Source organism: Sceloporus occidentalis, unplaced genomic scaffold, assembly GCF_023333645.1.
Source record: "Sceloporus occidentalis isolate IW3139 unplaced genomic scaffold, rSceOcc1.0.p SCAF_3, whole genome shotgun sequence".
In the NCBI taxonomy this organism is placed as follows: domain Eukaryota; kingdom Metazoa; phylum Chordata; class Lepidosauria; order Squamata; family Phrynosomatidae; genus Sceloporus; species Sceloporus occidentalis.
Window position 1 is genome coordinate 1,204,989 of NW_028316983.1, and position 12,536 is coordinate 1,217,524.

The 12,536-nt window shown below is 49.8% G+C and overlaps 1 protein-coding gene across 1 annotated transcript; it reads right to left on the minus strand.

Annotated features, from left to right (window-relative positions):
- Nucleotides 1–279: 279 nt before the first annotated feature.
- Nucleotides 280–11,226, minus strand: LOC149315401 (uncharacterized). The gene is made up of 6 exons (XM_089513407.1): nt 11,097–11,226; nt 5,383–5,529; nt 4,361–4,507; nt 3,093–3,263; nt 2,349–2,541; nt 280–750 (listed from the first exon to the last, which is right to left on the minus strand). The coding sequence occupies exons 1-5, from the start codon at nt 11,197–11,199 to the stop codon at nt 2,354–2,356; spliced, it is 756 nt and encodes a 251-aa protein (XP_089369533.1). The 5' UTR covers nt 11,200–11,226; the 3' UTR covers nt 280–750; nt 2,349–2,353.
- Nucleotides 11,227–12,536: the final 1,310 nt, after the last annotated feature.

Genomic DNA, 12,536 nt, shown 5'->3' on the forward strand with positions numbered 1-12,536 from the left:
TTTCCTGCATGGCAGAATGGGGTTGGACTGGATGGCCCTTGTGGTCTCTTCCAACTCTACGATTCTATGATTCTAAGTGCTGAACTGTGACTTGGCTGGCTCATCATGAGCTGCAGGCTATCAGCTGTGTAGCAACCAGCCTTTGGCTGTTTTCATGGACTGCATTTGGGACCCCCCCCCCTTTGGAGGTGTCCCCCATTGCACTCCGCACCCCCCTAGGAATGCCCCTGGTTCCTCCTCTTCCACCTTGCCAGGCAAAAAAGCAGAAGAAGCATCTCAATGGGTAATAATGCTTTATATGGGTACCATCAATGTACATAGCATTTCATGTAGGGAGAAACATAAGCAATGCCAGGTCTGTACCCCAAGAGGCTTGCAATCTACATCTAGGATTCGGGAAAGGAGTGGGTAGGATAGGAGGGTTTTATTTTTAAAATGCAGGGTGATTGAGGGCCAGGTATGGAGGGGCTGTGCCAAAGTGAGACCCCCCCCTGGGAAGTGGGGAGAAGAGAAGGCTGGGAGGGTTATTCAGACATAAAGGGCTGGAAAGAGCTGGGGAGCTAAGCGGGGCTGCAAAGAGATGCTGGGATGGAAGAAGGCAATGCAATAAGGCAATGGTGAGGGGTGGGATACATTGCTGTGCAGGACTGGTGGTCTCTTCATGCGCCGGGGAGGGTCCAGGAGTAACTTCCAGGACTTTTGAGAGCGCTCTCTTCTTTCACCTGGAGATTCCCTTTCCACTTCAGGCCTCTGTAAGAAGAAGGGAGGAACCATGACAAGAAGCACAGTGACCTTGCAGCTGAAGGCAAGAGAGGGAGCATCCGCTCTGCAGAAATAATGCAGTTTGAGACTGCTTTGACTGCCATGGCGCCTTTCTATGGGATCCTGGGATTTGTAGTTTTGTGAGGTAACTAGTCTTCTCTTTCAGAGAGCGCTGGTGCCACAGCAAACAACAAATCCCAGGATTACATGGGATGGACCCATGGCAATGAAAGCGGTGTCAAGTTTCTGCAGTGCAGATGCACCCAGTGCTAGCCACACTCTCCAAGTACTAGCCAGAGAAGACTCTGCTTCTGTTTTGCTGGTTTCTGGAACCGGGGACATGATTAAGAGGGACGGGTGTAAGTGTTCATATTATGATGGTAGAGGAGATATTCTTGGACCAGAGAAAGAGCAAATACATTCACTGAGAAGGGTTGGGCTCCTGAAGCTTAGGCCCAACTGGAGCAGACGCACTGGATCCATTGCGCAAAGGTGCGCCAGCAGATACGTCAATCCAAGTGACCCAATCGCTTTACTCTAGTGCAGACTAACAACAGGATTTGGGCCAATGTTTTCATTGATCACGAATGATTATGTGGGATTCAAAGATGGTCAGACCACATCATTGACCCAGTCATAAATGGTGGTGAGGGGGCAGTGTGACCTCTATGGACTTCTATTTCACTGTTATTGCATGGTGAGTTTATACAGTTGGACCTTCATATGCATGGATTCTTATCCACGGATTCAACTGTTCACAGCTTGAAAATAGTGTGTGTGTGTGTGTGTGTGTGTGTATTCCCAAAAGCAAACCTTGACTTTGCCATTTTATATAAGGGACTCCATTTTATAGTGCCATTGTATATAATGGGACTTGAGCATCCTCAAGGACTCACTGTATTGCATTCCTAAAGTGATTAAACCTTTGTGAAGTGCTTCATCTAAAGTGCTTCAGTGTGTTATGCTAGATGTCCTGTGCATGTAGATAACGTGGTGCCATGGGGTCTGTCACACTATATGCATTTTATGCCACAGTGTGGTTGTTATTGTTCTGTGTCTTCTGACTTATGGTAACCCTAAGGTGACACGGGGTTGTCAAGATTTGTATAGAGGAGGTTTTCTGTTCCCTTGAGGCTGAGAGTGTGTGACTTGCCAGTGAATGGGTTTCATGGCTGAGTGGAGATTTGAACCCTGGTGTCCGGAGTCATAGTCCTATGCTCAAACTACTATACCACACTGCTTCTGTTCTCTTGTCAAGATGTATTCAGCGGGAGGTTGCATTTGCCATCCTCTGAGGCTGAGAGAATGTGACTTGCCCAAGGTCACCAAAAGTGGGTTTCCATGGCTGAGCAATGGAGATTCGAACCCTGTTCTCCAGTGTCCTAGTTCAACATGCAAGCCACTCCACCTTGTTGGCTCTCAGTGCAGTAGTGGGCAGTATCTGCCCCTATAGATGGCTCTGGACTGCTGCTCCCAGCAGCCTGATAAAGCAGCATATCCAATGAAGGGGAATTCTGGGAGACACTGCTTGCACTTTTGGGGACTTTACCACCCGCCTGGGTCTGCCTTTGGAAGCAGATACCCACCAGGTTCAGGCAGCCTCAGTCTCAGCATGGACAACGCAGAACCGGAGACAATCCTCTTTCTCCCAGAAGTTGTTTGCGTTGCCTCTGTGTCCTCGATAGAAGAAGCTCTCACAGGTCCTGGATGTGGAGTTGTAGAAGAAACGGGTCCTCAAGGCATCGCCCCATCCTTGGTCCACTGGGAGCCGGCAGATCCCTGGAAGGAAGGAGGAGAGCTTCAGTGCTGAACACAATGCTGAAATGCATTCCCATTCGGCCAGTGTGGCTTAGGTACAATAATGACATCCTAGAGTTGGAAGAATCTTAAGGGGCATTCAGTCCAGCCCCCTTCTGCCATGCAGAAATACATAGAGGTCCAGAGCTTGAAGGGACCCCAAGGGCCATCTAGTCCAAACACATTCTGACAAGCCCTCCTTCAGACAGATGGCCATCCAGCCTAAACCTCCATGTTCTAGTAGTCTCTGGGGCAGCAGAAAACAAGCTTGCACCCTCCTCAATATGGCATCCCTTCAAGTACTTAAACAGGGCTATCATAGCAACTTTTAACCATCCCTTCTCCAGGCTAACAGCCCCAGCTCCCTAAGGCGTTCCTCATAGGGCTTCATGGTTTCCAGACCTTCCACCATTTTGGTCACCCTCCATCTTATCAACATCCTTTTTGAATTGTGGTGCTCACTAGGAGTCAGGACCTTATCTCCCATCCTTCTGAGCCCTTTTCTCCCCCAGTGCTCCTGATTTCCTTCTCACCTCGGTCAGAGCAGGCCTGGAGACACTCTATGTGAGTCGCAAAGTTGTTCTTGTTGCCTCCGCAGCCTTTGTAAGGAAACTTCTCACACCTCCCAGACTGAGAATTGTAGAAGAAACGGAGGACGGAGGTAGCGTTGCAGGAGCCAGAGTCGCTGGGGAGCTGGCAGAAATCTAGACAAGATCATGGTTTAAGGGGGACTGGGGCCATTTCCCACCCCAAAGGTAGAAAAGAGAGCAATGTCTCCTGGACTTTGGTCCTCCAGATGTTTTGGACTTTAGCTCCCAGAATTCCTGACTCTTGGCCTCCCGTTTTTCTTTCTCACTGGATCTGTTTTAAATTGTGCCTTCAGTATCTCCCTTTTGAGAAACTCCCATCCGTCCTGAACTCCCTTCTCTCTTAGTATTGCTGACCATGGGATCACCCCAGTATTTCTCACTTGTCTTCAAGGCAAGTGAGGAATTGGATTTTGCTGAGTTTGACTTCCAGCAAATATCAGGATAGTTGAAGTCACCCATCACTGAAATCTGCGCGTGGAGGAAGGGGTGGCGTGTCCCATAGGGACAAATGGCTTGTGCGCCCGTGGTGTGCATGTGCCACTGCGCCACTGCACGGTCACATGCACGAGTCCCATTAATTTAAATGGGGCTCAAGCATATGCGTTATTTGTTTTATGCGGGGGAGTCCGGAACAGGCATAAACAAAGGGCGCACTGTAGTTATGTTTGGAAATGTATTTATTTATATCTGAAAAGTGCAGAGCATTCTCCCTGAAAGAGGTTCATCCACTCGAGTTGAGACTATCCACTTTAAAGGTCCAACTAAAAAACCGGTGCGGATTCACTGATGCCAAGAGACACCACAAAGGAGAGAAATGGGAAGCGAAGTGGTTGAGGCCATGTGCCAATTAGAGTTCATGTATCCCAAATGTATTCCAGCTGCTCAGGCAAACTGATCCTCCTCTCCCAGATGCCAATTATTTCAATTAATAAAAATCTGTCTGTAGGCTGCAGTTTCACCTTTAGCCACTGGGGGCAGATGTCTCCTAACAATGGAATACAAAGCTGGAGGGGGACCTTTGGGTCACTCTTGTGTTGCTATTCTCTGCAGGGCCTTTTCTACTCCTTCTTTCAGTGGCATGAATGGACAGGAGGCAAATAGAGGCTAGGCCCCCAGGGCTGCTTCTCCCCAAACTTCCCTCCCACACTGACTCCAGTGGGGTCCCCAGTCAGAAAGAAGAGCTTGGTTCCTCCCCAAAAGTCTTCTCTTACCTGGAAAGACCTTGATGCACACATGGCCACATCCGTTGCCACAGCACCTCTTCCCTGGAGCACAAGACTCATCACTTATGCACCTTTCCACACAGGCCCCAACACGCTGAGGCTTCGGACATTTGCCGACCGCTCTCGAGGGACGCACTGCAAGCAGGAGGGGACCAAAATTAAGAGCATCCTTCAGGGCTGGTCCAAGAGAAATGGTGCCTGGACCCCCAAGGAGCAGAGAAGATGATATAAAAATGATCCAGACAGAGGCTGGAAGTCTGTATGAGTTATCTAGTTAAATCTATTTAATTAACATATGTTTAACGAATAGCAATGAGCTTTTTAGTCTTTTAGACTTTTTAGTCTCTCAGAGAGCTTTGGTGCCACAACAAAATACAAATCCCAGGATTCCATAGGATGGAACTATGGCAGTTCAAGTCATGCCAAGCTGCATTAAATCTGCAGTGTGGCAGCAGCCTGTGTCAAGGGGCATAATTATGTTCCTGGAGGTGGCCTCCTCCCCTGAAAATGCCTTTGGTGCTATTGGGGCTGTGTAGACTGACCATTAAGGCTGACTTGGCAGTGGAGTTGTGGCAGGGTGCCCACATGACGCATGCCCTGACTCCACTTCCATGGTGGTGTGACACCACATGCTGCGCATGCCATCATGATGCTCCTCTGGCGCTGCGTCTATATGACTGTGGCACTGGCAACTATGGCACCCTTCCTGGGGCACAAAAATGAGCCACTTTTTGCGGCTCCTTTTTGCACACTGGAAAGGCCAGATCAAGGCTGTGGCATGCAGTTGCCATGGCCCCAATCTGGCGAAGATGGAGGCTGGTGTAGGTGGTCTGCACAGCCCCATTCTCTGCAGGGCCCTTGCTACTCATTCTTCTAGTGGTATGAATGGAGAGGGGGCAAATGGAGGCCAGATCCCCGGGCTGCTTCTCCCCAAACTTCCCTCCAACATTGACTCCGGTGGGGTCCCCATTCAGAAAGAAGAGGTTGGTTCCTCCAAGGGCTTCTCTTACCTCCAGTGACCTTGGTGCACACATGGCCACATCCATTGCTGCAGCACTTCTTCCCTGGACCACAAGATTCATCACCTGTGCATTCTTCCACACAGATCCCAAAACCCTGGGGCTTTGGACATTCACCAGCTGCCATCAAGAGATGTGCTGAAAGGAAGAAAAGTTACATCTACACTAGGACCAAAATTAACAGCATCCTTCAGGGTCGGTCCAAGACAAATGGTTCCCTGACTACCAAAGGACCACAGAAGATGATACAAAAATGATCAGGACACAGGCTGAAATCCTGTTATCAGCTACTTAGTTATTTAACTAAGGGCCCATTCAGACTACCTTTTACCCCGGATCAGAACCCGGAGAAACCTCGGGAAGCCCCGATTCTTCCACAAGCAAAAATGAGGCTTTCACACCCGTTCAGGGGCAAATGCCCCTTGGCATGGGTCTTTTGAAAGCGGAGTTTAACCTGTATCTTTTGAGATAAACCGGGTCCGGCAAATATGAACTTGTCCCCGGTCATGATCTGGTCAAGTTCAGGGGAGGGATTAGGTTAGAGGGAGAGCAGAGGGCAGAACATGCCTTCCCTTCATCGGGGTGAAGGAGGAGGAGGAAGGAGCTGAAGGAAGAGTGCCATGAAGGGCAGAATCAGGGCAGAGGAGGAGGAGGAGGAGGAGGCGGAGGAGGAAGGAGCCGAAGGAAGAGTGCCATGAAGGGCAGAATCAGGGCAGAGGAGGAGGAGGAGGAGGAGGAAGGATCAAGTTCAGGGGAGGGATTAGGTCAGAGGGAGGGCAGGGAGTGCAACATGTCTCCCCTTCATTGGGATGAAGGAGGAGAAGGAAGAGGAAGGAGCAGGAGGAAGGGTGCCATGGAGGACAGGATCAGGGTGAAGGAGGAGGAGGTTGAAGGAGCCGGAGGAAGGTTGCCATGAAGGGCAGAATCGGAGTGGAGGAGGAGGAGGAGGAGGAGGAGGAGGAAGGAGCAGGATGAAAGGTCAAGTTCAGGGGAGGGATTAAGTCAGAGGGAGGGCAGAGGGTGGAACATGCATCCCTTTCATCGGGGTGAAGGAGGAGAAGGAAGAGGAAGGAGCCGGAGGAAAGAAATGTGCCATGAAGGGTAGAATCGTGAAGGAGGATGAAAGAACGAAGGTTTAAGTTTAGGGGAGGGAATTAGGTCAGAGGGAGGGCAGGGAACGGAACATGACTTTGCTCTCGCAGGCAGCTTTCTCTCTCTCTCTCTTTTTTTGGGGGGTAATTTTTATTTTGACAGACTATGCAAATACTTCTACAGGTAGATAGATATATAGATAGAATGTGTGTCTGCTTGTGCTACATTTCCCTTTCCTTTGCTTGCTCCCTGAATGGCATCAACTTTGCAAGAGGCTTTTTTTAAAATTACTTTTTATATGCGAATGCTACAATGCGAAAGTTTCAAATGTTTCTCTTTCAATTTGGCAAATTGATAGAGAATGCTTTTGCTACATATATGTCTGTGTCTGTAAGGAATTCTGGGGCTGCAATGAGGGAATGCAAAGGATGCAGAGATGGCATTTTGAGGTGAGGAATTATTATTATTATCATTATTATTATTATTGTTGTTGTTGTTGTTTGTGAGGCATTCTGGGGTGGCAAGGAGGGAGGATGCAGAGATGGCATTAGATTGCATTTTGGGGTTGAAAACGGAGTCAGAGGAAGATCCAAACAGGAGGGAAGGATAGATTGCATTTTGGGGTGGCAATCAGAGGGAAAGCAAAGCAAGAGGATGCAGAGATGGCATCTGGGGTGAGGCATTATTATTATTATTATTATTATGGGAAGAGGATGCATGGGGGGAGGCAAGGGCTTTGGAGGTAGCATTGGGCTGCAAGCAAAGGGGAGGCAGGAGGCTGGAAGGCTGTGGAAACCCCTGACTTTGGGGGAGTCACACTCTCTCAGCCTCAGGGGAAAGGCAATGGCAAATCTCCTCGGAACCAATCTTGCCAAGAAAACCCCAGCATGGAATCATTTTAAGGTTGCCATAATCTGTAATGACCCAAATACACACAACACACACACACACCTGAAGGTTTTTAAATCTGACAGAAAATGCGCACACTGCCGCCAGTTTCTTAAAAAAAAAAGGGGGGGGGAAGCACCCATTCGGTTGCCCAATTGCTGTAGGAAAAGTCACCTTTGACGAAAGCGGGAGTGAATTTGATTGACAACAGAGGAGGCTCCATTTTAAAGTGGTACTGCAAATGTGAACTTCAGATGGGGTAAAATACCCCGATGGAGGTAAAAAAGAGTTGTCATTTGCTTCCGAGGAGATTCGAGGTGGGGGGACCTGGATCTGCCCAGTTCCATCCAGGGTAAATGGGTGACTGGGAATGGGCCCCACTAACTTCTCCTATAGTCCCACCAGCTATTGGAAATGTCATTCAATTGTGCTCCAGTCTCCAGCAGAATGGCTCTTCTTCTCACCATCCAGCTGATGTCTGGTAAAGTAGGTTGGAGGGGTGACATTATGGTCATGGCAAGTAATGATCATGAGTATGGAACAGTTACAGATGAGTAAATTTAAGCAACACTGTTGTAATCACAATTGCTACTCCATCACAATTGTGTCACTACTGGCAAGCTCATAATAACTCCCTCCATACCTTACTTTACTAGGGTCAAGAGGGTTGCACGCAGTTCTGCATGTTGAAAAACTGATCCTCCTGATGTGTACGTACCTTCTAGGACTATTCATAGAGTCATAAAATCATAGAGTTGGAAGAGACGCCAAAAAGGGCCATCCAGTCCAACCTCATTCTGCCATGCAGGAATTCTCAATCAAAGCATCCCCATTGACAGTCTCCAAAGAAGGAGACTCCACCAGACTCTGACAGAGCATCTTCCTCTGTTGAACAGCCCTTACTCGAACTTCCTCCTAATGCTGAGCTGGAATCTCTTTTCCTGTAGTTTGCATCCATTTCTCTTTGTCCTATTCTCTGGAGCAGCAGAAAACAAGCTTGCTCCCTCCTCAATATGACCTCCCTTCAAGTATTTAAACATGACTATCATATCACCCCTTAATCTTCTCTTCTCCAGGCTAAACATCCCCAGCTTCCTGAGTCTCTCCTTATTAGGGCTTCATGGTTTCCAGACCCTTCACCATTTTGGTCACCCTCCTTTGGACACAGGGCTCCAGCTTCTCAACATCACTCTTGAATTGTAGTGACCAAGAACTGGACAAAAGATTATTCCAGCTGAGGCCTGACCAAAGCAGAATTGAGTGGCACTGTTGCTTCCCTTGATCTAGACACTGTACTTCTATTGATGCAGCCTAGAATTGCATTGGCCTTTTTAGCTGCCGCATCACACTGTTGACTCATGTTCAATTTGTGGTCTACTTGGACTCCTAGACAGTGTTGCCAATTTCGCGACTTTCACGCGAAAACGGGGACTTTTCAGAGCTTTTTGTGTGATTTTCGCGCCTGGCTCTAATTCAGTGCCTTTTCCGTGACTTTGGCCCTTTCAGCTCCAGCCTGAGACGGCTGCAGAGCAATCAACCCTTTGGAGTGTAACAGTTTTCAGCCAATTAGAGAGAGGGCTGGAGAAAAAACTCTCTCTCTCTCTCTCTCTCTCTCTCTCTCTCCCCATGACTCCCTCTGAGAGAGCGAGGACGGAGCAAGAGCAAACCAACCAACCAACCAACTGTTTGGAGGAATCACACTAACAGTTTTCAGCCAATCAGAGAGAGGACAGTGATTGCCCCCCCCCCCCCCGGCATTCTCAGGCTCCAGGGGAAAGCAAAGTGGCTGCTGTGTGATCATGTGAATGTGATGTCCCTGAGAGTGTGTGTGTGTGTTAGTCATTAAATATGCCTCTGAGCATGGGCAGAGCACCTGGTAAGTTGGCATCCCTGCTGCCCTGTCTTCCCAGAATTTTGTTTTGTGGCTCTCTTTTTCGTTCTCTTTTCCATCACCATCCATACTGCAGAAATAATCCAGTTTGGCACTGCTTCTAACTGCAAGGCTCCCTGCGATGATGGGATTCTGGGCAGAACAAACCACCAAGCCCAGAATTTCATGCATGGAGCCCTGGCTGCCGGTAAAAGCAGTGTCTCAACATGTCACAACAAACTACAATTCCCAGGATTCCCTGGTTGAACAAGGGAATTGCCTCCACGCTTCCAGATCACAGCCCCAGAGAATGAGTCTACAGGATATCAGTGTTGCCAGTTTAAGTCCACTTCTTCAGCTACATTTGGATTTAATAATGATAATAATAATGGTGATGATGATAGATCGATCTTGTAGCACCTTTGAGTCTCACTGAAAAAAAAGTTGGCAGCATGAGCTTTCCTAGACTTAAGCTTATTTCCTCAGATGCATGGGAATTGTAGTTCATTGTGGCACCAGAGCTCTTTCTCACAAAACTACACTTCCCAGGGTTCCCTAGCACTGAGCCAGGGCAGTTAAAGCAGTCTCAAACTGTATTATTTCTGCAGTGTGTCTTGGACCCAACTCAGGCTGCATCTTCACTCCAGACTCCAGAGACAATCCAGTTTCATACTGTTTTTACTGCCATGGCCCAGTGCTATGCAATCCTGGGAATTGTAGTTTGTTGTCACACCAGAGTTTGCTGAGAGAGAAGGTTAAATGTCTCCGAAAACTAGAATTCCCAGGATTCCATAGCACTGAGCCAAGGCAATTAAAAGGGTGTCAAACTGCATTTATTTCTGCAGTGCGGTTGCAGCCTAAAACATTTCTATTTGGCACAAAGCTTCCTGGACCCCCTTCATGTCAAAATAAAAATCTTAAAAGGACTGAAAGATTCTTTGTTTGGTTCAATGGTGATTTTGAGAGTTGAAATAAGTTACAATTATTTTTATTCAATTATGTTTACGTTTATTTGCAAAACATCCGCCATTTTAACATTATGGGAATTTTCCGGGAATTGTGGCTGAATATTCCGTGGGATCTGGGGGGATTCAGCGGGTTTTGGACAAACATTTTCGGGAATTATCTTCCAGGCTTGTTGGCAACACTGCTCCTAGATCCCTTTCACACGGATAAGTCTCTCGTTCAGGCAGGTGTCCCCCATGATCCTATGTCTGTGCATTTCATTTTCCGCCCAAAGTGCAGTACCATACATTTCTCCGTGTTGAATTTCATTTTGTTAGCTTTGACACAGCTTTCTAGTCTATTCAGGTTATTTCGAATTTTGATCCTGTCCTCTGGGGTATTAGCTACTCCTCCTAACATGCTCTCTATTCCTTTGTCCATCTTTATAGTAAAGAAGAATTGCAAAATAATGAAATAACCTTTGCAATTAAAACAGTTCAAAAGCTTTTAAAGCATTGCAGCCACCCCTCAGCAACAAATGTATAATGGTCAAAAGCCATTCTAAATAAAACTATCTCCGTCTGCTGAAAGAAGGAGAGCAGAGAGGGGCCTTCCTAGTCTCCTGTGGGAGAGAGTTCCACAGACCAGGAGCAGCTACGGAGAATAAAACCTACAATAGAGAATAAAAAGATTTAGTGTTGCCACAGTGACTTCAAAACTGTATTTAATCATCTCCTGGGTTGAATAGCAGGAGAGCCTCTTTTCCCACATTGCATCTCGATGCTTGCTTTCCACAGAAGGAACAGACACACACAAACGCACACTGCCACAGCATGAAATGCAGCCCCAGAAGCAGGTTTGCAGAGAAATTTGCTCCCTCCCTGGAGTTTGGCTAGCTTTCCCAACTCACCCTTTTTCTGGCCATGATCAGCAGAAGAAAAATCAGCCCAGAGGCAGAGGAGACCCAGAAGGAGAAGTCTGGGCCACATGGTGCTCTTCTGGAAAGCAAGCATCACCTTGATCCGGCCAGGGACCTTATAAACCTGATGGAGATGGGTCAGAAGAGGTGGGGCTACTGACCGTTGGACCACAGAGGGCCAGGGACACTTGCCCAAGACGCATGTCCCAACGGAAGATGCTTCCTCTTGGCAGAAGGCCTAAGCTCTTGCATCAATTGGGGCTCAGGGAAACTCACAACCACTGCTTTGCTCAGGTTTGCCTGCAAATTCCTGGAGTGTGAAACATTCTGGAACCAGAACGGCTAGTTGCAACACTGCTCAGCGAGGGCTTTTGCAATGGCTGGGCTACAACTTCTAGGAAACACGTAAGTGCAGGAAACAAGGAAGCCGCGTGTGCAAGAGCCACCAAAATAAAGTAGAGTATAAACAAACCAATAAACTGCAGTACAATCTCATTTCCAGGGCAATCCAGAGAGAAGACGGATGGAATCTGGGCGAGAAGTCCAGAAAGATACATACAGGCACCTTGATGGAGTAACTGGTCCTTCAAGATTTGCTTCTTTGTTGGCTAAAAGAGAAGGATGGGTGGCAGGAAGACCCCCAGGGTTAGGACCTTCAGTCCTTCTGTAAGGAACACATAACTCCTTCCTTGCAACAGCTACTAGACTCGGTCCGCCGCCCCCGCCACTCCCCCTTCCCGACCCCGGCTCCCTCCTCCTCGCCTGCCGCCCCCCTCCCGAGACGTGGCGGGGGCGGCGACGCGGTGGTGCGTCCTGCACCGCCTCCCCGGCCCCTCGGCCGGGTGCCCCCGGCGGCAGCGCCCGGACCCGTCCGTCGGCCGCGGCCGCGGGCGAGGGGCTCCCCGGCGTGAGCGGGGGTGGCGAGGGCGTCCGGCGGGTCCGCGCGCGGCCCGTCCTTCCTCTCCCTCCGCCGAGGGACGGGAGGACGGACGCTGTTGCGGCCGGCCGGCCGGCGCGCCCCTCCCGCCGCCACGCCTTGCCGGGACGGGGGAAGGACGCGGGCCGCCCGCCGCCCGAGGGGCGGCCCCCCGGCGACGCGCCCCCTCCGGGGGACGGTGGGGCGGGGCGGCGCGTCCCGGGTGGGCTCCCGAAGCCCCGCGCGTTTCCCTCCGACCAGAGGCTGGGTACCTGGCGCCCTCCGGGGCGGTGGTTCAAAGACTCGCGCCCCCTCGCCCCGGACCCGCGGGGCGAGGCGGGGAGGCCCGGCTCCGCCCGAGCCCGGTGCCCCCCGGCGGCCGGCGGGCCCCCTGCGCCGGCGGGGCCCGCGGCCGGGCCAAGCGCCCGGTCCGTTTGCCCGACCAACCAGAGCGCCGAGACGGAGAGAGAGAGAGAGAGAGCGAACCCGGCCCCACCGGGAAACCGAACCCGTAC